General features: G+C 37.6%; 1 protein-coding gene across 4 annotated transcripts in view; it reads right to left on the reverse strand.

The window, feature by feature from the left end:
* Positions 1–13,916: 13,916 nt before the first annotated feature.
* The window catches only part of LOC117289759 (CSC1-like protein 2), a 68,893-nt gene continuing 54,899 nt past the window's right edge, over positions 13,917–27,910 (reverse strand). For all 4 annotated transcript variants that reach the window (XM_033771040.1, XM_033771039.1, XM_033771035.1 and 1 more), the window contains 2 exons: positions 16,567–16,733; positions 13,917–14,961 (listed from right to left, as the gene is read on the reverse strand). In XM_033771040.1, coding sequence (XP_033626931.1) covers positions 14,785–14,961; positions 16,567–16,733 — 344 coding nt within the window. In that variant the 3' untranslated portion in view covers positions 13,917–14,784. The remainder of the gene's footprint in view (positions 14,962–16,566; positions 16,734–27,910) is intronic.

Genomic DNA, 27,910 nt, shown 5'->3' on the forward strand with positions numbered 1-27,910 from the left:
AGGCCTACATGGGCGTATGCTTCACTGTATGCATACATATTTAAGCCATTATCTTAAACATCGCTATGTTTTGTTCGGCCACGATTCAGACTTTGTGTATGTATGGTCACGATTTTGCAAAACCTACAACACGCATCATGGAATAAAAAAGGGCAAGCCTTTTCGCACAAACACACGAAGATACCATGCTGAAGGCAGTGATTTTGATTTGACTCGCGCTGAAAGACCTATAGGAATATACATTTTGGTGAGGGGAAAACACATTGTTCCATCCGCAGTCGTAGAAACGAACTAATTGGAATTATACGATGTTTTGAGGTATATTATTGGTTTGACTATTTAACTTTCGCAAATGTAATCGGATTTCCATTGGTCCTTGAGTGTTTTAGAACATAATAATTTGTTATCGCCTACTGTCCAGCAAATGCTTTCGAAGTTTGAAAATTTGAACATGAGTATTGTGCCTATGTGTTTGCAACGTCAGCAAGTAACGTGGATTGTTGATCATAAACGATACTGTGATAATTGATTTGTGTTCGATTCCAAGTGCAGATTTTCTGGGCATACACACTGATATGGAATGACAAAAACTACGGGGCTTCAATAATTCCTGGAAATAATTAAGTAAGGATAAATTTTCATGTTCGGGCATCAAACTATATTAAACCGTCCCGATGCGAAACATCTAATTACATTTAAATATATGACATTTGAACAATGCAGTGACAGTTGGTTGAATGGTCAGTGCCAATAAGGCATTTATTTGCTTACCAAAAGAAAAAAGAAAAAAAAGAAAAAAAAGAAAAACATAGTTTGCATCATTTTCGTTAAACCGTGAAATATGGTTAAAAATTTATGAGATCTCGGAATTTGATTGAGGCCTAAAAAGTTGGCAAAGTCGCATAAAAATCCGGTAAGTTTCGAGCGCAAAACGGTATTTGTATAAAAAACGAAACATGCGTTACAGCATCAGTAATTCAACAATAGGCATTCAAAACGATGCCGAACGTGTCCCAATTGACTGCTTGTGCGTGCCGGTGTCGCATGCAATTATGTCCTCTATGCAATACTATCCGGAAGACATTATTGCACATGCAATAATGTCCACCGGACGGTTTTGCATATGCAATCGTGTCCGCCTGGAAGCTGCTGCATAATGCAATTGTGTCCGCCCGGACACATTTGCATATGCAGTCTGGTCCGCCCCCGTGCAAAACCGTCCTTGAAATTAAACGCCCTTGGTCGACGGAACACGTTCGCCTTTTTTTTTACAAGCTAAGTGCATGGGAAATGTTCGGCCGTTGAGTATTCGCTGCTATCATAAAATACATGAATATTCATACGTAGGTTTAGTGCATGTACAGTCATGTAGTACATGTCCGGTCCGCCGGACGGTTTATGCATACGCGCCCCGGACACGAATGCATGTGCAAGAGTGTCCGAAGTGGACAGTATTGCATGGCGGACACAATTGCATCTGACACCGGCTATGGCTGGATCACCGCTTCACACCATTGGAATATGTGGGCCGTTTTTGAGCAACACCCTGACAACAATTGCTAGCCCTAGCTTAGATAAAATCCCCACTTTAAAAAAAAATTCTGGTCACAATGACACGGATTCCGGGTCAAACTGACCTAGAGCCCCTTGGGACCCACATCCGAGTCAATTCTGACCCGGGAGTTTTTAGAGTGTAAACATCGGTTGCCCTTTGCTACCAAATAAGCAACAAAACACTTAGTAAATAAGAATCAAAAATACATCTAATAATCAAATACCTGCATATTTTTTCCTTTAATAGTAACCCAATATACTATTACGAAACACAACCCGGTGTTTCCCTGGCGGGAGACCATACCACACGTACCCGTTCCACTCACTTACTCCGCCGAGTAAAGACCGGTCGTGTGGACCGACCAAAAACGTGACCTGGATGAAGTCGTTATTTACTTCATCCATGTCTTATTATGTACGAAATGAAGGACTCTCTCGCGAGCACCGGTAACGAGAGTGGCTGGAGGGATAGACTAACTATTTCATGGTGAGTGACGAAGACTTGAGGTGACGAGTTGTCGAAAGGGGATGACTAAAATATCTCGTACAGAGCAGTCCATCCAATCCCATAGTTACGGAGCCCAATTCAACACGGAGCTCAATAAATCACACGCGAGATAACAAACTAGTCCTACTAAAGGACCCAATATAATCCTACGCATCAAAGAGCCCAATAATCCTAATCTTGGAGCCCAATGAACCCACTCCAATCCTCTCAAGGAGCTCCCTCCAATCGTATTCAGCTCAGGGAGCCCAATCCAACGCCGCACAATGAGCCCAAGGAACCAAATCCGTGACCTCGTACGGGCAATGTCTCTGTGTAGAAAATTATACTATCCACGGTTTTTAAATTGTGCACTTCTTAAATGTAAAAGCTAGAAAAGAAATTTGATTTCTCGAAGATATCTCCCTCGCATTTTGTACGTTTACTTTTATATAAAAAAAGACACCACTCACTGCCCGAATTTGGACATTATATCTCAGTGGGCACGATCGGCTCGATAGCAACCCTCAAGTTACGATCGTGACATTTGAATCTAGTTCGATATTACGAGTTCAGCGGGTCGTCTTGCAAGACGCTGCCCCGGCCTCGCGCCCCGCCAGCCCCGGCCTTGTTACATCGGAGAAGGCTAATAACTTACAGACGACATTTGACCATGGTCAGTCGGCAGACTCCGTTGGTTTGTAATTAGTGCAGCGGCACGGAACGCCAGCAACTCTCGTCTGATATTTCATCTTGATTGATAATGTGTATGGCATTTTATTTCGGACAGAGGACATGAAATTGAAATTTTGATGTCTGAAAATGTTTTGTAAAATTCTTTTAAAGACAATGGACACTATTGGTAATTGTCAAAGACTAGTCTTCTCACTTGGTGTATCTCAACATTTACATAAAATAACAAACCTGCGAAAATTTGAGCTCGATTGGTCGTCTGAGTTGCGAGATAACTATGAAAGAAAAAAACACCCTTGTCACACGAAGTTGTGTGCTTTCAGATGCTTGACTTCAAGACCTCAAATTCTAAACTTGAGGTCTCGAAATCAAATACGTGGAAAATTACTTCTTTCTCGAAAACTACGTCACTTCAGAGGGAGCCATTTCTCACAATGTTTTATACTGTCAACCTCTCTCCATTACTCGTTACTCGTGAGGTTTTATGCTGATAATTATTTCGAGTAATTACCAATAGTGTCCACTGCCTTCAACAACAATGTAAATGCTCAATCATATTGCTCATCACAGGGTCCCATCAAAGTCCAACATGATTTAATTGCAGTTTTCCTCCAAAATAATATTTTCATAAAACACGTTCTTTGAAACCGGACAGTTACTTGTGGAAAGCCTAAAGGAAAACGTTGCCTTGATACCCTCTGTGAGAAAACTACCATCTTTGGATGGGCAGCAACTCTAAGGCCGTTCTGCTCCAACAATAGACCTTTCCATAGTGTTGAAAAACAAACTGCGCAGGTTGGCATCGACCGCCATATGAGTCTGCAAAACTTTCAACTAAATAAAATACCTCCACTATGATTGGTTGCAACACATTCCACACGATGTTTGAATATTAATTGTGTAACATTGTTTTAAACAGTATCTATCTGTTTTTGCTTTGCATTTATGGCTTTCCATTGTTTTACAACCTCGGTTGGCAAAAGCTCGGGATTTGCCGTCCAATATAGACCTAGTAGGTCTATATTGGATAATCAAGACTTTTCCTTTAACAGTGTGCAAAGGCTTTTTCGTTAACAGTAAGGTGTGGTCGCAGATATTGATGCAGACATGAGCCTGGTGGGGTTCATGTTCACCACCTTCTGCAGTGTTCACGATACATACCACCTGAGGGACGGTGACTCGCGCAGAGGGAATTCACCAATTTGCTTTTCGATTTAGCACAAACAACAATATTTTTCGTCAAGACGATGATACTTTTTTGAGAAGCAGTAAATTTCTTTCGAAGAAGCAATTATGATGTGTGGGTGACTCATGGGGCATAGGAACAACGCGTGCTCTGGTTTGAAATTTACCCTAGGCCAACCCGTCTAGCTGAGTCTATACCCAATCTCAAGAAATAGGGCAAGTGTATTGCCAGACAGTGTGAACGATTGATTTTTGGGTAAACTGGGTTAACAAAGCTATTTATTGCACGAAAGGCCTGAATAGGAGGAAGTTTAGTACCCAATAATTCCATTCATCTCTTTCGAGACGATCACAAAATGAATAAAGAGTGCTTTAGGAACGGTGGTTGGTAGCAGAGTAGACTAAACTAGCTTGATGTGGACTAAGATGCTAGGTTAGTTTTGTAGACACCCAACCTGTAAATCAATTTAACAATTCGCAGAGTACAGAGCTCTGGAATAACTATGGTGTATTCCATTAGCATATGATGCTGTTCAAACTGAGATACGATCGGTTCGATCCCCATTTTATTATGGCATGAACTAAAAACGGTGTGGTAGGCCTATATGCGAGCACTGACTCCGATATTGAATATCGAATAACAATAGTTGTTAATTTAGGGGAAGGGTTAAATTATCCCAGATTATGCCTTAAACATTAATCTTGTCGTGGGTTCGAATCCCATCCAAGTATTCTGTGGATTTGATGCATGATTCAAAACAGCATTTATCCAAACCACTACTTATTATCCCCGATGCATATTTTCTTACATCAGTTACACACTTGAATCCACAATATTTGTCTCAAATAACCGGGCATTAATTTCGAAGGAACACTTTCCTTTAGGGTAGACCTGATAATATCATGACCTGATAGTATCACCCACATGGGATGACGAACAAACCTAAACATGGGATGAGAATTAACCTCTTTCTAACAAATTATACGTTACTTTAGAGGGAGCCGTTTCTCACAATTGTTTTTTTTTCTATTATCAACAGTGATCCACTGCTCGTTACCAAGTAAGTTTTTATGCTAACAATTGTTTTGAATAATTACCAATAGTGTTTAGTGCATTCAAGTTATAATCCTTAAATCATGGGTATTGCATCGCCATGGGACCATTGCACACAGCTGTAAATAAAACGCATCCCGTTGTATTATGCTGATGTTCGGTGCATCGTGTCTTAAGAATTATCGGGTTAATTACCGCGTTTCGTACGACACAGTTACACGTGACAAAGTACCAGTCATTATGGTTTAACATCAGAATTCAATACATGTAATTTGTACAGATAGTTCCCATGTGGCACACGGTGTTAGGACGGCCATCTTTACGTGCAATGATTGTTTTAACGCACAACTATGCGTTTTGCATAAATGACGCGTGCGGGAGTTTTTATCAATTCTTTGCACGGCTGGTATTAGCCGATGTGAACCACCTGGGTCCAATTTCATGGAGCGAAAAGCAGCTAAACACAATCAAATAATGCTTACCAGATAAAAAGTTAACCAGCCTAACCACCATCACTGCTTATCAGAAATGTGGCAAGCAATATTTTCTGCTAAAGCAGCTCAATCGTAGCAAGATTAAAACGTATGAATTGACAAAACTCAAAACCAAAATCCATTTCAAAACACAAGCTATTCATTAAGATGACCGCCATATTAAGAATTATAACTCTACGGAACTATAAAAGTTGTAGGGCTTCAGTGGACAAACACGCAAGGACTAGAATGAACACATTATATTTTGTTTCAGTCTGAAATCTCGCTGCGTATAACAATTCCTATTAATGCCAAGCATCAAGAGACAATTTCCCTTCTGATTGACATAACTCTTATCACAGGCTGCCAGATGGTTTAGGCCTATTTATTGAAATTTCAAGAATGTATAATTAACTACTACACACCCATTTGAACGTACAAAATGTAGCACCCTTAATGTAGGCGACAACTATTTCACATGTCTGTCAAGAAAACACACAGTAACTTTACTTGGTAAGGTTAAAGTATTAAAATGGAACCGTTTTGTAACACAACACGAGCACCATAGACACGAGCTACTATTTGAGTCAATAAAGTTCTTCTTGCAGCATTTCACGAACTGTAGCATACTGACAATAATGAAAATGCATGGAGTAGCGGTATTTATTGTGGAGCAAACTTTCTTTTTAAAGGGACACGTTTTCGTTATAGATAGGGCAAGTTTGTATATGTAAAAAGTGTTTCTAACCGTTTGTTGTTAAATGCATTATGGTTAGACATAATGTTTCAAAAGTAGAAACACAAATATGCCTCGAAATTGCGCCCTTTTCCTTTTACTTTGCGAACTAACACGGTCGGCCATTTTGTGGAGTCAAAAATTTGACTCCACAAGATGGCGTTTGTATAGCTTCAACTCGCCCTATCCAAGGCAACGTGTCTCCCTCTGAAGTAGCGTAGTTTTCGAGAAAGAAGTAATTTTCCACGAATTTCAATTTCGAGACCTCAGATTTAGATTTTGAGGACCCGAAATCAAGCATCTGAAAGAACACAACTTCGTGTTACAAGGGTATTTGTTCTTCCATTATTATTTCGCATCTTCCAATTGAGTTCAAATTTTCACAGGTTTGTTGTTTTGTGCATAGGGGCCTATGCTGGGATACACCAAGTGAGGAGACTGGTCTTTGACAATTACCAAAAGCGTCTAGTGTCTTAATAGGTCTAAAAATCAGTAGGCTACATGCAATTGTAAAAGAAATAGTTTCATGCAGGGCTGCGTGATCATAGCTCGAGGCCTATTTCTTTAAATAAAAATCATGACGAATTATTGGAATGTCGAGGCTCAGGTTTCAACGAGATATTTTTTAGATTAAATTAATGAGGCTTCTATAATATGCCTGATGCGAAATGTTTGTTATATCATATGTCACTTGGGCGTGGGCTATTGCGATATTAGCTAGGCCTAAGGAGTTATCGAGCGCTGCTTAATGGCATGCTTCAGACTTTCGCACTTGACTTAATAAATAAATATATGGCTTTCAAAGTGAGATTTGCGGCTGAAGATGGTCTACAAATAGGGGCCGGGCTATTATTCGTGTGTGTGAATGAACTGCTTTTTTTATCGCTGAAGTGTCACGAGATTTTACGATAACAAGTTTTAGGTCTGCGGGGCTGTATACTGTACTTAAGATCGAAATGTATTGATGCAGTCATCATTTGCCATCATGTATAAGGTATCTTGCTTTTAGATATAGATTCTGCGAAGTCAGGCCCACCACAAGATCCATAACAAGATTTCCTGAGTTGTGATTGAGATCGTTGTTATTCACGTACTTTAGCCGTTAACATGGTGGGCTTTGGTAAAAGCAGTATATAACTTGAATTCCATTAAGTGACATTTTGTCGGAGTACGTTTTAGGTAAACTCAATAGCATGTTATATTATGCTTCAACTATGGCTTTGAGATTTGGTTACGTCGCCGTTCACACGAACTGTTAAAATAACCCCCCACCAAAGCAATGTTTGGGGTGATGTGCACACACGAACAACATTTTGAGCGTGTGGTGTACATATAGCGGGATTTACTATCTTGCAATTTAATTTATGACATTCTACCGGTTTTTGGTGTTAGCTTTGATATGACACTCTGACTCGGAAGGGATTGAACACACACGTACTCACTTCTGGATTCAACCGGGCCAGAGATGACAACAACGCGTTCTATGTTATATAGTGTAACGTCACGTCTAATTTATCGAATGCAATCCTTCTGCAATGACAAGCGTTTCCGCAAGAAAAAAAGTATATAGAGATCAATAAGAAGAAGAAGAAAAACAAATGTTGTCTTTAAAGCCAGTGGACACTTTTGGTAAACCCTGTAAATTATTTGTAAATCTGTGAACTTTAAAAAAACAAATTGTTCCTGAAGTGTATAATGGCTTTAAGTGAAAAAAAAAAAAAATCTACCAGGAATTTCTTCCTGGAATTGTTTTTTTTTTTAAAAGCTCTGGATAGAAAAGAGAAGTGTAAACGTCTCGAGGAAGAGTCTAGGTTTTTGAGATTCAATCATTTCTCGCTTTTATTCATCATCGTATAATATAGGCAGCAGTACATGAGAAAAATAGCAGTTACAACAATTATATTAGCATATTGTGTTGTACACTCCAATATACTTACATTAAAAATCATAGCAAAATATACACACAAAATGAATACTCACTAAACAATGTTACAACAGCCTTTACAATAGTATTGCACGATAAATCTGTACTATTAAATTGGGAAAAACACATCTAAATACTGTTTAAAATATTCTACCTTTTCCTGTCTATATACATCGATAATAAGTAATGACATTCAGAGAGCCTAAAAAGAAAATATCTGGATCCACAATGTCACAACAAAAACAGTCGGCTAAGCTGAATTAATAATATTAATCATATATCAAATAATGTGACCTATTAGAATAAAATAAGTTTGATTATCAGCAGATAACCCTCAAACTAATTTAAAGCTAAACATAAAAAGTTCAAGTTCGTACAGTCATACATAAACAAGCTATTTTCATGAATATTACTTTATAATGTTGTTAGTGGAGCACTGATATGGTTCGGTGTACATATGTTAGAATCCTAACCGACCACTGTACCTCTTCGTTGCAGGTCTGGTTCCCTTTTTCATTATATGAAGACAGCTTTCAAAGTAGGGCAGCTTATCAAGTGAAGCAGGCTAATTTCTCATCAGCAGCTCATTAATTTTGGGCCAGACACCATGCTTTCACATTTTACCATGTATTCATACTGAGGTACAGTTCCCAGGGCGTAATAATATGCAAGTAGGCAGACCGTCGGCATATCACATGTAGAGGTCTATTTGTCGGCATTGGTTGCTGGCAAGTGGTTTCATTCCGGTGAACTCAAAAGTACTAGGCCGAGTTCGGGAAATAAATACGACTGTGAACGGTAAACGATGAGTCATGTTCGTGAGTCTGGTACTCCCAACACAAGTTATATTTTCATCGAATACCATTTTTCATCACACAGTATTGCAGACCAGTTGCACAGCCACAATAATAACATATTTGTTTAATGTTCATTTAAAGATTAACAGTTTGAAAACCCACTGAACACAGCAGATATCTCACGGTGTTATTTATTATATTAATTAACAATCGCTGAGTCAATGATGAATAAACAAGTGCTTGAGTTTGTCGAATGCAAAATCTGCAAACAGTTACTCAATATTTATATGTTGTTCATTTTGTGCCTTCGTTACAAAAGTGTATCAAAGATTGTGGCTGTACACAAAGGTGAAATTGAACTGGAATGGAACATACGGTAAGTTGTTGCAAACGTACTGCTTACCAACCAAACATCTGCAGTGTACCAAGCAAATTCCTTCTCAAAGATAATACATCATATCTGTAGTACATAATATAATATTATTAACCTTAATTTGCATTTCACTGTTCATCTTATAAATCCACACAGAGGACCATATCTTAACATTCCTCTTTCTTAAAACTTCTTACAAAACGGAATGAATGCAAAGTATTTATCCATGACTTCTCTAAACTATCACAATGATATGAATATAATGTTATAATGATTTCATATGAGGCTTGTGAACTACCACAAGCCCCCAGAGATTAACCACTGACTTAAGTATCTTGCCAAAACTGGGAATGTTAATCTTCCTTGGCTATGTTTTTATCTTACGATCAAGAATCACCAAACAGTAACCGAATAGTTCAGAAAGAGAGAGAGACAGAGACAGTATATAACATTATTAGAGTAAAATTTATCATATAACCTCAAAGTAGTAGACGACAATATAAGCCACAGTAATTTAATTTGTATGGATATATAAACCCTTTGAAATGGTCTAGACTGTTCCTAATGGCACTATCCATAGGAGTAATGTAGTTCAAGAGACATTATATGAAAAAAAGATTTCGCAATTTAAATCTCCAGTAGTAGTTTTCCATGTTTCAATATAGTAATCGGATAACCCAACATTTTGGAGTTATATATCTGAAGGGCACTGGACAATATTGGTAATTACTAAACAAATTGTTGGCATAAAACTTACTTGGTAACAAGCAATGGAGAGCTGTTGATAGTATACACAATTTTGAGAGAAGCGGCTCCCTCTGAAGTAACACAGTTTTTGAAAAAAATAATAAAAGCCTTCCGCTGAAGCCTTTTATTGTGCACCGGAAAGCACACAAAGTAATGCAACAAAGGTATTTTTTATTTCATTATTCTCTTGGAAATTCGATAACCAATTGAGCCCAAATTTTTACAGAGTTGTTATTTTATTCATAGTGTCACTGTTAGGATACAGCAAGTGAGAATACTGGTCTTTGACAATTGCCAAACGTGTCCAATGCCTTTAACATTAAAATCATTCAACATATTTTGATATCAATCAAAAAAAATCATCTGATTTGAAATTCGGTATGGAACTGCAACATGGAGGGAGAAGCTACCCACTCTTCAAGTTATATAATTGAGTTTTGAGGTTGAGCATGTGTTTCGTTAGCTATGGATTCTGTAAATAAGCTGCCACCTCGGAACTCCCAAACTGCCTTCTCACCAGTAAGAAAAGCACAGTGTAGATTTAATCAAAACACAGTGCTTTGTTTACTTAGGTGTTGGTACCAAGAACGTTGGGTGCAGCCATCTTGGTTTTCAATTTCAATCCCACACCGAAGACTGCAAGGGGAAATTTTTCTGAAAATAAAATTTCCAATACTGTTCCAGCGGTGACTGCTCTATGTTCTGACACCAGCCCTCTCAAGCCTTTTTGAGGTATGGCGGACGAGATACGCGCGCGTCACACGCCGCGACTGATGCCACACTCACCCATAGATATAGAATAGAATAACTAGATCGGCCGCGCGTACACACGCGGGTTCTGGCATGGGGGCCGCCATGGCCTATCTCCCGTGTACATTTTCTGTGCGTTGCTGTCAGCACGTGACTTTTTGCCGTCAGCACGTGACATTTAGCGCGTCAAAGGCCTATCTCCCGTGTGCATTTTCCGCGCGTCGCCTTTCGAACGTGAAATTTTTACCGCGTCCATGGCGAACAAAAACTTTTTCTACACAGGCAATGGCGCGTATGTACGCGCGGCCGATCTAGTTATTTTATTTCTATATCTATGCATTCACCATGTTGGTGGTCATTAGGTTTACGTGTAAACGCTGCGTCGCCTAAAATGCGCACTTCACTGAATAACATACGTTCTATTTCTATGGTCAATACGCACAAATTTACCACAACTTTACAGTGTTGTAGCATTGTGTCCGCCATATCTCAAAAAGGCTTATTGTCTGACAAACCCTTGGTGATTTACAGGCTAGGATTAGGGTTTAAGAAAATAGTTGACATTTTAATTTCAAGTGTTAGCACTAATTGTTAACTAAGTCTATATACCCCCTAATTTATATTCTGGTGTTAATTTGACACCAAGTTGATTAAGTCATTACACAATCAACCTAAAACAATTGAAAGAATGGATAACACAGTTATTTACATAGTTAAGATGAGAACTCATAGTGTGTCTACTATGATGGTTGATTGACTATGCATGGGTGGGAGTTATGTCTAGTACCTAATGGAATGCAGTTCTCAAACTGAAAGAGCAGTGTCTTGGTATCAGTCTACTTTCTCCCAATCTTGTTAGCACTAAGTTTCAACTTTTAAGTTGAAAATGATGTGATAATAGAGCCCTTTCTACCACACTTCAGTACTATATACAAACTTGATTATTGGACGATTTTGTAGTTGAAAAACACTAGTACAATACATTAAGCCCAGTTTCTTTGAATTGTGTTCCTTTCTGCATAACTCAATGCTTTTCTCAACCCCCCACCCACCCCCGCATAACTCTGTGAAAGTACTGGGTATATATAATTTGTTAAATCCCCCATTAGCTTTAGTAAAACTAAAACAACACAAATAGTCTGTTATTCCAGAGTACATCTATATACAAATTACTTGACTTTATAAGTAGTTCAGGTGGTGCTGTTAGTAATCAAAGACTTTTCCAGCCTTGGCTGTGATTGCGAGACATTTTAGTACATCAATGCCACAATTGTTTAAACGCGGTTGAAGCGTAAGACCTTATTATTGTAATAGTGTAATACCACCTTTGTTTAAACGTGGCTATGTCGTAAGACCTTAATATTGTAATAGTGTAATACCACCTTTGTTTAAACGTGGCTATGTTGTAAGACCTTAATATTGTAATAGTGTAATAACACCTTTGTTTAAACGTGGCTATGTCGTAAGACCTTAATATTGTAATAGTGTAATACCACCTTTGTTTAAACGTGGCTATGTCGTAAGACCTTAATATTGTAATAGTGTAATAACACCTTTGTTTAAACGTGGCTATGTTGTAAGACCTTAATATTGTAATAGTGTAATAACACCTTTGTTTAAACGTGGCTATGTCGTAAGACCTTAATAATGAATAGTGTAATACCACCTTTGTTTAAAGGCGACTGTGTTGTAAAACCATAGTATTGTAGTATTTTTTTACCATCTTTGTTTAACCGTGGCTGTGTTGTAAGACCTTAGTATAACTGTAATATCACTTTTGTTTAGAAATGTTTGCATCAATACCAATAGGACAGTTACAAATGCAGAACTCCATATATGCAGCCTATGGCATCTGCCTATCTATGTGACCAAGTTTATAGTTACATTGTTGACATACATACATGTTTATTTTGAAGAACAAACTCATTCCTACTTTATATTCAGCACTATTGTTTCTGTGTTTTGTAATAATAATGAAATGTTTACTTACATAGTTTATACATCATACAAAATTTCCTGTTATTTTCTTTGCAAAACATCATCCAATATTTGACGTGGATGAAAGATTGTAAAATGTACTGACTAACCAAAGTATGTATTAAACATGACTGCGGTTTACTAGTTTCTCTTTATAATTTTGAAATCCGTTAATCGATTTTGAAATCCGTTAACTATATAACTATGATTTTTTTCAAGGAAGCATGGAATGTAAGACAATTTTGTGAAACCATTTTGACATAAAAACAATCTTAAATAAGTCCTGATTAATGCTTCAAACTTTATCCCCATTTGAGCAACAGTAGAAAAGCTGACACTTTCCATTGTTTAAGTGTATGTACAGAGTTTGTTAAGTTGTGTTTTTATACAAATTTCACGCTCATGCATTTGCAATCAACTCCGAGGTACACCGCCTGTAAACGCTCAACCTTCACATCAACATTGTCCCTAAAACGTGACTGACTTCACTCTGAGGTGAATGAAGTGTTTACCGCTAAATTGACCGTCCTATGTGCCACCATACTTCCTACCTGTCCCTCGTAATTATTCAACTGACCCATTTCATACTTGCACGTACCTCCTTGACCGTTTCATGTACATTCCTTTTCAACCCCTGTAACCGTTTCATGTACCGCAAGAGTCAGCACTCTGGGGTTGGGAGACGTGTTCAATCATGTACACTGCATTAGTTTATGGCTTAATCCCCGGTGCATGACCTTTATTTGGTTAGAAAAGGTCAGCAAAATGTGCTTTGAATTAACCTAAGCTCTTGATAACCATTAGTCAATCTTGGCAAGGCGGGTCCGGCAGATTTTGAAATCCGTTAATCGAATATCTGAAAGTGAAATCTCATAAACAAGGCAGGCATTTCCCAAACTGGTGATACTAAAGTAGATAAAGCCGATCTAACTGCACGACCAAGGAATCTAATATCCAGTTTGAAATGCATTGGCTAGTCTCCTTGCAGCTCCAATGAAGGCCTTCATTGAAGAAATTTGCAATCTGAGAAAGTTACCAGTTATCCTGTCTGACTACAGTGGGAAAAATATGGCTCAATGTGAAGGAACCGAAACACCTAAGATAGATAAACTAAACCTTAAACAAGTTTCCTTTAAAATTCTAAAGCATTGTACTGACCTTTTTGAGGATTTTTATGACCGTTTGAGAATGTTTATGACATTTGTGATGATTATGATGACCTTTTTGAGATTTTTGATGACCTTTTAAAGGTTTTTGATAACCTTTTTGATGATTTTGATAACCACTTTGATGATTTTGATGACCTTTATGATGATTTTGATGACCCCCCACAATATTTATGTCCACTTCGAGATTCTACGATACAGACATCCTACTTCATTCCGAAACTCTGTTAGAATACTGCTTCTCTCTTTGATGATCTTTGTAAACAACCTATGACCCCTGTAAGACCTTGATTTTCAACTCTTAAGGTCATCTGTGTATATATACACAGATGGTTTGCATGGTTACATATGTACCTACATGTACGAGAAACCTCCACATTATCACTACTTTTTATAAATTCGTTTACATATTTGTTGACCCTTAACAACATTTCTCAGTAGAAATTCCGCAGATTAACTACTCAAATACTTTGTAGCAAAACTACAGTTTTACATTTTCATCTGTGGTACATACCTTAACAAGTCCATTGGCCATCTAACAAACGATTGAGCTAAACCCTGAACCCTCAACAAGGAAGAAAGGTCGTTTCTAACTTTCTAACATTGCACGGTGCTCTTTAAGAATTCCCCTCACCATCCCAAGCATCACCGAGCAATATTGCCGTAAACTTGTCAACACACCACTTTGGTTTCAGCTTTATTCCTCTGTCGTTTTTAAACAAGTCTGTTTTTTGGGTTTTCCAATAACTCTGTCCTTCAATTAGACACTTTCTCACCCCCTGCATATCAGTATTACCTTTGTGTTTCCCCCATGGCAACCGTTTCTCTGCCGTGGGAAAAGATGGTCAGCATCTCTCTCCACCTCTTCCCATCATTCTTCATCGGACGTATCCGGCGTGTCCCTGTGCGTGTAATGTATGCGCTCGCTTGTGGGTCCATCCATGGTGCCGTATGCGTGCTTGGGGGCTGCAATCCCTTTGGTTGCAGCTTCTCCTGGCTCGACGGTAGTGACGTCCCTTTCCTCTTGAAGCACATCCGGGATGAAGTTCTAAGACGAAACAAAGAAAGAAAAGAGTATTTCAGAAGTATGCCAAGGATGCCCAACTTTATTTAAAACATCACATGTAATAAGTTTTGTAATCTATACAGAGTTGTATAATAATACTTACTACTTGCCTGACTTGACTTAAATATCACATGTAAGAATTTTTGTAACCTCAGACGGAATTATATAATAATACCAACTACATGTACTTGGAATAGGACCGAGGGAGACATTTCCACAGTCTATAACACTACTATAGTTTATCTTATTCTTACATTAACATCCCCACACAGCACAGTTACAGTTCACACTACACATGAAGGAATAGTCTTAGACTTAATGACAAAAACAAAAATAATAATTTTACAAATTAATCATCTCTCTGAAACATGTTTTGTTTTGGTGTACATTGTCTCTGTGGCTTGAACATCTCTCAGATTGATTTGCCGCTAAACATATGCCTTACATATTATTATTATTTTATTATTATATTTAGAGTTATATACAAACATAACAGTGGGCTTTTATATAGCACCATTCCATTAGGAAACAGACAACACAGTGATCACTGACATAAATAAAACTTTCTATAAATTCATAAATAGGCCTATACATGAACAGTAAAAAGCATGTCAAACAAATATACATGTATACCAGCATAACATTTTCATCAAGGCACTAATGAAGACAAGTGAGACAATAAATCAACCCTAACTGCCTGGCCAAGTGTCATGTCATGACGTAGATGAACATGGCAAGAGTAGTAATGCAAGCCACACTGTTCGGTAAAAACATAAAGCTACACAAAATGGTAACAATCAAGCCCTGTTTATACATGTTATATATGAGAGAAAAGCAAAGAGCTTAATTTGACTGAGAAAGGTTTGAAAAGGGCAGAGAAGAGCAGCGTTCTGGATGTAAGCAAGAAGAATCATTCAAAACCTTGAGAGATGATATCGTAATTGGAAGAAAAACATTATCATCAAAAACAGTAAAAACACATTACTGAAAATGGATAATTAGATTAACAAGACAAGTTATCAAAAGAACAACATCTACCTGACAAGTAGATACACACACATGGTGTTACCAAAAATAAACCAAATATATATATTGATATGTTTAATAGATGGAATAGTAAGGTGGTGATCATAAAACAGCAATTTCCAAATTTGGGTATTATGCACATTCATCGCAGACGAGATGGCTTGGTTGTTATTTACTGTCCTAGGACTTCCCAAATTGTAGGCAATCAATATTCCAATCTGGGCAAGTCTGTGTATGAAGTAGCAGCTGCGGCTGTGGCTGTTGCTAAGAGCATCATATGATTCAATGCATATTCCTTTAGTGATCAAGCCGTAGCCGTAGCTCCAGCTGCCAATTCTGACATGGCCCAAGTTTGTCCCGATTGAAACAGTTCGAATCACAACAACTCTCAGACTTGCAACTCTCTCATAAAAAAAGGAGGAAATGGCTGATCACACTTAACTTTTGTAAAGTGTTTTCAGTTTTCTAAGGGACCGTTTTGAAAAGAAAAAAGAGGAAATCAGCTGATCATCTGAAAAGTTGCATGCCTGAACTTTGTTGGTTCAAGCATGGTACACTCACCTTTGCATCATCATCTGCAGACGGAGCTTGGTCTTCAATATTTGTGAATTCATCATAGGCGGGTGGGATATAGCCCATCCAGATGTTGAAGCATACCTTAGCGATGTACAGTCCGATACACAGGACTAGGAACACTGAGATAAGGATTGACCTGGGATCCACGGAGCCTGGAGATGAGAAAATACATTCAATAATGATGCAACTTCCAGTTTTTGGTAACCTCTGGAGCTATATAATATAGTACATGGAATATAGTACAAGGAATATAGTACAAGGAATACAGTACAAGGAATGTAGTACAAGGAATATAGTACAAGGACTATAGTACAAGGAATATAGTACAAGGAATGTCTAAGAATAGTATTCTTAGTGCTGGAGAGGTATCAAAGCACATGATTTATGTTTATCTTGAGAAAATTACAGCTACTATGTCCATCAGGCACTCAAAAAGTATGTACTTGATGAAAGTTTGATATCCACTCTGCCAGACTGGCATGTACATCAGGGAACTCGGACTCGGACAACCGGAGTCGAACTTGGAATAGGACTCGGTCAACAAGAACCAGAATACAGCACTGATTTCACACACAAAATGAACATTTTTCACAGGACTTATACAAATATGGAGTATACCATGATTAATACACATCAGTGTACCTGGTGTTAAGAGTAAAACACAACCCCTGATGCAAATTCAACATCTATTAAAGAATAGGGTCACTGGAACTGTTAAAAAGGTGATCTGTAAATTTCTGAATCTTACAAATTGCCCTCAAAAATTCTTAACCACATGTAAATGAATAAAAACAAACAGCATTTTTATGCATTTCTCTCTCACATAGGAGATAACGAACATTTGTTAAGGAAAAGCAATCCCAGGGCGACTGAGCAGGGATTACAGAGCTAATATGCAGGTCATTACTGCAGAGCTGATGACCAATATTTCCCTTTCCTTGGGTCATAAAGCAGACAATAACAGCAAGGAGCAAGGTCTATGCTCTGCATCTACTTATAGGATAAATGACCCTGACAGAAGAAGTTAAAGCCAAGAGCATTCTTACATACAGAAATAAGAAGCAACAAATAAACAAAGAAACAATTTTTTAAACATGCTTGTTGAAACCACCAAACATCTTATTATATCTTAATTAGTACTAAGTATAATTACCTGTTAACTGTATTTTCCCTAAGGTTTGTAAAACTGTATGGATCGTTATTGTTATTGGGTTTTATCAAGCGCCCAGGAGCATGTTTCATGGATGGGCGCTTTATAAATTTGCATTATCATTATTATTATTATTATTATTATTAAAAATAAAGGTTTGTGGATTTGATTCCAACTAGTAGTGTCTGTATATAAATTCAAGGTAGGGGAAGGGGGGGGGGGGTTGTCTGTTGGACTTTCAGTGTTTAAAAAGCAACATTTTGCTTAGAATTATTGTTAGGACGAACTTGCTCTATGGTTGAATTGGGGGCTGTGGAGAATAAATACATTTTTGAAAGCATTTGTCGATTGGAAAGATATTTTAAAAGTAGATTATAAGATCAATAAAAAAATGCCTCAAAAGTATGCACCCGTCTACCATTTTGTGGAGTAAAAAATTTGGTTCTACAAAATGGCGGACCTCGTTAGATCATGAAATAAAGGGAAAACCACACAATTTCGAGGCATACTTGTGTGGATCAAAACATTCTTGTTTAAAAACATCTTTCCAACAACATTCAATTCATAACCAACACTTTTTATCAAACATTTTTAAATCACCCAATCCGAGGCAACACAGCCCTTTAAAAACATAAATCAATGCCTTACGCTGCCAGTGCAAGAATTTTTTAATTTAAATGTAGAATATTGCTTGGCAAGCACAAATGAGTCGGGAAAGAGATATAAAAAGGAAAACCTGACGAGGCATTTTTGCTGTTTTCCTGCAAATGATAATATTGGACAAACATGTAAAACATGATTATTTCATCAACATTCTATTAGGATCTGGAGTATTCAACCAAAATAGTCAGCCTGTCCCATTGTAAAAAAAACATCAAAACTGCCATCAGAAAAACCGAATTCACTTCAACTAAAACCCTAATTAGGGGTAAATTGCTTCCCAAATACGTTTTGGCAGAACAAGTGAAGACAAATCTTTAAGTGATGTGTGCTTTAAAGGCATTGGACACCTTCGGTAATTGTCAAACTCCAGTCTTCTCACTTGGTGTATTCCAACATATACAATAACAAATCTGGGAAAAGTTTTACTCATTTGGTCATCAAGTTGCATGAGAATAATGAGAGAAAAGAACACCCTTGTCCTAGATGCTTTAAAATGGCTTCAGACCAAAAGTCCTTTGTTCGCTTCAAATATTGGAGTAAGAAACTACCTTTTCCCCAAAAAAACTATGTTACTTAACAGGGAGCTGTTTCTCACAATGTTTTATACTATCAACAGCTTCCCGTTGCTTGTTACCAAGTAAGTTTGTTATGCTAACATTTATTTTGAGTAATTAACAATAGTAACCAATGCCTTTAAAGCCATTATACACTTTCGGTAAAGGGGAAAAAAAAAAAAGTTCACAGATTTACAAATAATTTACAGGGTTTACAGAAGGTAATGGTGAAAGACTTCTCTTGAAATATTGTTCCATGAAATGCTTTACTTTTTGAGAAAACATTAAAACAATATAAATTCTCGTTAGCAAGAATTACGGATTTATTTTAAACACATGTCATGACACGGCGAAACGCGCAGAAACAAGAATGGGTTTTCCTGTTATTTTGTCCCGACTCCGATGATCGATTGAACCTAAATTTTCACAGGTTTGTTATTATATATATAAGTTGTGATACACGAAGTGTGGGACTTGGACAATACTGTTTACCGAAAGTGTATAATGGCTTTAAGTGCTGTATGCTTTTATACATGTAGGTCACAGATCAAGGGCAAACAATTTAAGACCCTGACCACTGAAAATGCCAGACTTTTGAAAAAGATAGTTCAATTAGATGTCCACCGGAGAGTGAAAGACAGTTGGTGTCAACCACCAACTTCACATAGCATGGATGCAACACCATTCACAATACAGAGGGGATGCATTATATTTATAGAATGATGACATACTTTCCAATAGGTTGTAAAAATACTGTATATCACATTGCAACCAATTTCTTAATTTTTAATAGACTGTGCAAGTCTCTCGCGTATTCAAATTTTGGGGACCAATTGATCTTAGACGCAGATAATGACTTTTTGTTTAGTTTCTGCTAATGCCTTCCTCCATGATTTCTGCTTCATGGTTTAATAAGTCCTTTGGAATATAGCTAAGGGTAGAACTTTTTGTATGTTAGTGTTCTAAGTGGTTTTTAATTGTATTTTTAATTCATTTATTTTTAAGCTCCTGCTGCATGGTTTTAAAAGAGTGTTCAACCCTGTCCAACTTGTAATCTTTGTGTATAACATATAAAGGTTTAAAATAAGTTTTACAAATAAAAATATAAGGAGTGTCAAAAGTCACAGAGAAAGAACACAGTCAAAATGCTATTCAACTTATTGCATGGCCCCATGTTACAAACAGTTTTGGGAAACCTGGCCTCATGCCTAAAGCTGAAGCTTGCACTTCAGCAATAAAGGCCCCATAATTAAACTGCAAATTTTGTTGATTTGCTCGCCCTTGGTGGACTTTGAAAGAAATGAGCCCACCAATAAAATTGGTCTAATTACAACGTAAAATGTTGCATTAAAGGCAGTGGACACTATTGGTAATTACTCAAACTAATTGTTATAATTAAACCTTTCTTGATTACGAGTAATTGGGAGAGGTTGGTAGTATAAAACACTGTGAGAAACGGCTCCCTCTGAAGAAACGTAGTTTTCGAGAAAGAAGTAATTTTCCACGAATTTGATTTTGAGACCTCAAATTTAGATGAGGTCTCGAAATCAACTTGCATCTGAAAGCACACAACTTCGTGTGACAAGGTTGTCTTCTTTATTATCTCGCAACTTTGACGACCAATTGAGCTCAAATTTTCACAGGTTTGTTATTTTATGTATATGTTGAGATACACCAAGTGAGAAGACTGGTCTTTGACAATTACCAATAGTGTCCACTGTCTTTAAGTAAAAAAATTAAATAAAAAATCACTGTTTCACAACAATTCCTTTAAGCTCATTCCTGACAGTCCCAATCTCGGCAGTACGGGGGTGTTTCACAATTAGTAGTAGTCTCACTCCTGCCTGGGTTATCACGAATGACTTGTTATTAACCTTCAGGTAAGAATAAATCCAGTCTGACATTTGTGGAGAATGAGAATAAAAGATGAGGAGGAGGAATGGGAGGGAATCCAAGGGGGGGGGGATATTTGGAGAAACATTTTGTCCTTGAGAAAAAAACCAATCATCCCTTGTCCAAACCGCTTATGTTTAGAGGAATGGGACAGCAGTCTTTTAGTTAAAATAGTTCTCTATTCCTGAAGTTTTATATGGGAAAAACACCTTCAAAAATCATAAATCCAACTTGAGATATTTTAACGAGAACAGGTGCTGAGATTTTTTGAGAAACAAACATATATTTTATTCATTTTGGTTTTTAACCAATAAACACAGATGTGTGTTAGCACTGTATACTCAGTACTTACACGAGTTGTGTGAAAAAAAATCACAGGCATATTACTCGAACCCACGACCTTTGCAATTCTAGAGCAGTGTCATACCAACTAGAGCAATGAGTGACATGCCTGTGATTTTTTTCACAGAACTCGGTTAAATACTGAGTAAACAGTGCTACCACATCACATTGGTGTACGCAAATTTAACATCTATTAAAACATATTTTATATTCAATGTCTTGTGATGGTTTTGTTCACACTGTAATTTGTCCTTGCTCATAAGCCTGAACAAAGTCTATTGTTTACATCCAATGAAAAAGTCAAACCATCATGGATTGAAGAACGAATTGACTTGACGTCACATTCTCGGATTCGTACTGAATCGTTTTATGACTTGTTGAAGAGCGACGTCATTGGACCAGGCTTGATCAACTGGTACAAAAACACTTGAATCGTGACTTCACTTAAGCGCTCAGGAAAACAGCTGTCAGGAATCGACGGGTTGAAATCCACTTTATACACATTTGATCACCATGAAGATTTGTTTTCCCACTTTTACCGACAAACATATTGTCATTTAAATTATAAAACCTCAATCCACTAATTATTAGCTTTGCTTGAGTTCCTCAAATAAGCGTAGAAACAGGAGGGAGAGGGAGAAAGAGAGAGTGTAAATAATCATCTGCCTGTTTATGCATGGCCAAGCCACCCTAATAAAGAGGGGTACAAATTAACAGCCACATAATCATGACTCATCCTGAAATCCTTCCGAGTAAAGAGAGGCCGACATCATTTGGGAAACAACGATTAAATATTTACCTCTTGAGAAACAAGGCACAAGACAAGGAGATTCCCCGGAGAGTGGTTACTAACAACCTTACAAATCCAGACACACTTGACGCTTTGACCACTTTACAATTGGCCTGGCCTCTGGGCACACACCCAAACTGACAAACCCCGTACTGGCCACAAGTCTCTATGATTGCTTAGAATGCAGATGATTTGATAATCGAACACCTCCAGATTTTGACAATCTGTTGAGAATTGGGGACAGAAATTCCGAATCGAATTATAATACACCTCTCCCCCTACTTGAGGCCCCTTTGATAAATAGTCGCCCTGCGTCGCCTCAGAGTGGGTGTGTGCTGTAGAGAGGAGAGAGTAGGGAGAGACACAAGCTATAATGTATAAAGAATTAATAGGCTTGCAAAGACAAGCTATAACAGATACATCTCGGGGCAAGACACCTCACCACATGTCAATTTTACTCGGCTTGACTCTTTAACGGTACAATAACAAACTGATGTGGAGGTGTTACAATGTATTCAGGTAAAATACTTGCTTCATTGTAGGATGCATACATCTCCATGTTGCCCTTTGATTTAAGGGAGGTGATGGATATGATTTCGCGGCACTTCCTCAGCGCTGTATTCTGTGATCACTCACTCTATGTTGGCAGGATTAGTGTTTAATTTCTACACTAGTTGAGTATGCACCCTGCCAGATTCTTGCTAACCCATGTAATCCGATCAAGAGAAGAGTTTTAGGCTACTGTAACTAGTGATACAATTTTTTAAGTAAGCAGTGCCATAAAATTTGAAGCCAGACTTTACAGAGCTGCTTACCAGAACATGAAAAATACAATACGTTTTATCATGGCTGCTCACCTGTTCCTGCAAGTTTTAACTTGTTGCCAGCAAATACAAACAAACACACGTATCTGTCCATAGATGTACAACATGTACATGTAGGACTAAGGACAAAAATGATCGTAGCATTCTTGAAAACTGTTTTTACATAACATTATATCATGGCTGTTCACCTATTTTTGCTAACTCTGGTGTTTCTGATCAGCAGAGTGTGGGTTCGAATCCCCAGCCGTGACACCTGTGTCCTTAAGCAAGACACATAACCATTGCTTCGTCCTTCGGATGGGACGTAAAGCCGTTGGTCCCATGTGTTGTTTAAACGCATGTAAAAGAACCCAGTGCACTTGTCGAAAAGAGAAGGGGTTCGCCCCGGTGTTCCTGGCTGGATTGGCAGCATATTGCGCCACAGCACCTTGTAAACCATTACATTGTGCTTAAGGATTAGGTCTTTTATTATCTCAGAAATCGCCCCCACTCCTTGCAGTAATAATACCTGGCGCTTTGTATCCTTTGGCAAAAGGCGCGTTATAAATACGGTTATTATTATTATTATTATTAACCAAAATATTTAAATTGGGCCAGCCAATGTACTTGTACATGTACCTACAGTATAATATGTACTTTTGATCAAGGACAATATACTTAGGCATTGGCAACAAGATCATGTGTCATGGCCGGCTGTTTTTGCTAAGCAGGATTTCCTTGTACTAAGCAGCTCCACGAGATTGGCAGCGGGGCATCAATAATGCCAGAGCGCTGTCTCTAAACCAAAATGGAGAATAACTGCACAAGAATCAAGTGGCCAGTCTATGGGAAACAGATATTCAATGACCCGCTGCCAATGGCTCACAGCTCCCTTGGTGTTTTATTCCAATTCATTTATTCCACAGGTATTCAATCAGTTTGGGTCAAGACTACCCCCTCGTGGGGGGCCCTTGACAGGTTCGCTTTCAAGTAGTCGATGAGTGAATTATATTTTGGTGGGGGTTGTTTTCGAGCATGGAGCGAAACTAGAAGAGAGCAGAAATGCCATGCAGTGGTTGGAAAGCTAGTTGAAGTGGATTTACACACTGCCCTTTCCCAACTGATAACCAACACTCAGTTGACCCCTACCCTGAAAAAAGGGAATATTTTAAGGGACAAACTTCATTTGAATGGAAGGTTGTTACGGTGGAACGAAAAATATATGTAATTTTGCCAGTTTATTCGGAAACAATTTGAATGTGTGTAGAATTTGAAATGGTCTACCAGCATGCACACATTTAAGAAAACAAATTGAATACATTACTGATATTACCTAAAAAAATGTGTATCAATATTTATTCTTCGTTTCTCTGGTGCAAGGGTAACATAAATTATCTAAAAAGGACCACTTCCCCCCCCCCCCCAAAAAAAAAACCCAACAATAAATACAAAAACACCAAAAAACACAAACAAACAAACAAACTTGTTTTGCTATGGACAGAGTTGAACAACAATATGTTGCCATTTATCTGCCTCAAAACTAACATTTCTCAAGGGTCCATACTAGAAAAAAAAGCAAATTCTCGCATCTAAGATGAACATCAAGACACTTTTATGCAGCAACTCTTCCTTATCCTCTTCCTAATAATCCACAGGGAAGCAAGAATTTGCATTTTCCAAAAAAAGTGCACACCAAGAAAAAAACATCCTTGACAGAAACAAATCTTACGGCAGGAAAACATCCCGAAATTCAAACCCCGAGTAGCAGGCTTTAGCTCTTGCCCAAGGGGATGAAAATCCTGGAGAAAGATTCCAAGCGATGAAAAAATATCGACTTTTTTTTTTTACGGGTGAGGTCCTCAGGATGGGTTCACGACCTCTCTTGAGAGGGAATTCCATCGAGGCCAACCATGTGGGTTCGTCGTGACAAACACATATATATTTTGTATTCGCTGCGTGGCTAAACTAAGGGCACCAAATTACAAACGACACTTCAAGTGTCTTCCCACCCAACTTCTTCCTCAGACACCGGAAAAGAAGAAAATCAATTTTCAACAAATTGATCTTTATCTGAAAAAAACACTTCAGATTTGGAAGGAATACAAAACATCTCAAAACACTTTGATATATCTTCAAAAAGAAGAACTATTCTTCATAAGGTTTCTCATATTACAATTTTGGGGGATAAAAGCCAATATCTTTTCCATATAGGAATATTAATTTAAAGTGCTGTTGTAGGTTTATAAGTTTTTATTGCCATTAATTCTAAGGGTGATTACCAAATGTATACCTTTCCTTTACACAACATCACTTATTTCAAAACAGCCACCTCAACATTTTATTTTTCTTAATCAAGGGCAGTCTTTTGCAAGAGTTACCTCAAAAACAATTAATTATAGGAGCAGTTGCAACCATCCTTTATAAGATTTAACCTTGTTCTGTATACTCACTTATTTGTATTCAAAGCAACAGACAAAACAAAACAGTTTGAAAGTCAACTGAAGGAATGTTGTCACCACTGCTTGGTTGGACTAACACAGCTGTCAATTCTGCATAAATTATTTGTCCCGTTGACATTTTCTCCCCTTTTTGTCGCTCGTGGATCTTACATGCCCAGGGGGGAGGACTACTAATGTAGTTAATGCACCTGAAGATGCTCAGGGAATGGTCTCTAACATTCGTAACAAAAAAAAGGAAAGAATCAGCTGTATAAAGTAAAAAAATTCCTAATGCAAATCCAGTGGCGCGTCAAAACATCTGCTGTCCTACACCACATGACCCCTTCCCCACACTTGCAGGAACCTAACTGAAGATGATCCAGCAAAAACACCTTTCTAAGGCCCCTTCCAGAGACAAAATCCTGCAAAGAGTATGTAGGCCAGTCTAAATCATAGATCCCAAGCAAAGAGATATTACAACATGAGTATCTCCTTCAAACAGTATTGTTGTTCACAGACATATTACCTTGAAGAGAATCGGTTCATCACCAGGACTTTTTCAACAAAAATAAAGTGATCTCTTTTACAGAAAACAGCCCAAAATGGGTAAATTTTTTTCGTAAGGATTTTGTGCCTTATCGTGTATTATTTCTTTCGTTCAGTGCCAAAGTCATACATGTACGATCGGAATGGTGTATTCCGAATGTGCCATTATTGTAAATGTACATGTGTGAGCTATATTATATACTCAGAAAGTGTCATCATTCGTGCAGGTTCAACCCATACTGTATATAATCACGAGAGGTCATTATCACTCAAGGAATAATATTGACTTTGGGATGTACCCAGGCAACACAAATCAGCAAGATACAGAGAGAGACCTTTTTTCAATACACAGTTTTTTTAAACCTCACAAAGAAAGCTGGGCACTTGAGGTTCAAAACACAAAAGAAATAACAAGCACTGAAAGAGTTAGTACGTGTTGATCTCAATAGACCTTGGTACTGATGATGACGTCACAGTTTGTTTACCAATTTTCAGAAGACTAGGAAGTCATTGTGTCTCTGAACACCTGTCGGAAATGCACAATGCAGTAAACAGACCAAGACGTCATCAAGTACAGGGTTCTACTGCCACAATCAAAATATTAAGCGTTGTTGAAATTACGAAATGATTTCACCTTGACTTTTAATGTTCATCCAGTAGAATATTAGGCTTCACATGGAAGAGATACATGTAGATACATGTTTGTAGCTTAACTCTTATTGGCTTATCTCTATGCAGATGTTAAAGGCAGTGGACACTATTGGTAATTACTCAAAATAGTTATCAGCATAAAACCTCACTTGGTAACGAGTAATGGAGAGAGGTTGATAGTTATAAAACATTGTGAGAAACGGCTCCCTCTGAAGTGACGTAGTTTTCGAGAACAAATTTATTTTCCACGAATTTGATTTCGACACCTCAAGTTTAGAATTTGAGGTCTCGAAATCAAGCATCTGAAAGCACACAACTTCGTGTAACAAGGGTGTTTTTTTTTTTCATAGTTATCTCGCAACGACGACCAATCAAGCTCAAATTTTCACAGGTTTGTTATTTTATACATATGTTGAGATACACCAAGTAAGCAGACTGGTCTTTGACAATTACCAATAGTGTCCATTGTCTTTAAGAGACCTTGTGAAATTAACATTTTGACTAGTATAAAAGTAATGAATTTTTATAAATGTCATACATGTATGACAATTATTTTGGAATGCTTCATTCAATACGGTAAGGCAGAGTTGAATAAAACACTTAATCCTTCAATGAATGGAAACATTCTTTCAATTATATGAATGCAAAACAGGATATTTGGTTCTTGAAAAAAGTAATAATTAATGTTGCATTATGACCAACAATCCTCCAATGAAATAACAGGGATTTGCTTGTTTTATATAACAACATGCTTTAGTTGTCATAGAGAGACATAAAGTAGTTTGTTTGGAAATATTTCTCTGGATGATTGGTACTGGTATGAATTTTGGCAATAGATGAGATCTCAGGTCGAAACTGATCAAAATAGGTGTTTTTTTAAAGGCAAATACAAATCCCGTGTTTGCCTTTAACAAAAATGCAAAAGGAACCATGTTCAAATGCTATTTGCATCATTTATTCCGACTGAAATGTCAACATCGGTGTGACATGGACACTGATAGCAAGCAGACATGCACAATGAAGACAGTCAAATTTGCCTATCATTGTAGAAAAATGACAACCACATGTGGGGGCTATAAATTGAGATGCTCGATTGCAGATAGACACATTACAAAGACAATACACTACAAGTGATATGGGTGCTTTGTGAACCATCTGGTAATGGCGGGAGTGAGTCACATTAACTTGACGTCACACTATGATGAAGCTATTCCATGAAGCTACTGCTAGTATAGTCTAGGTCTTATCAGCGGAGACATCGCTAGGAGATGTGTATACCGTCGGCTATTTATCTGAATAATCTAAAATAATGACAATACATTTGACGGAACGATAAACATGTAAAGATTCACTAGTGCATGGTTATGAAAGAAAAAGAGCACTGGAGATTTTCTATGTTTCCATTTTAACTTCACTTTTCACCCCAATTGGGGTAAAAAATTCACTCAAAATATGCAAAAGGTATAGTTAAACCCTGAAAAAATATCATAAAGTTTGTG

The sequence above is a fragment of the Asterias rubens genome, chromosome 1, assembly GCF_902459465.1.
Source record: "Asterias rubens chromosome 1, eAstRub1.3, whole genome shotgun sequence".
Taxonomy (NCBI): Eukaryota; Metazoa; Echinodermata; class Asteroidea; order Forcipulatida; family Asteriidae; genus Asterias; species Asterias rubens.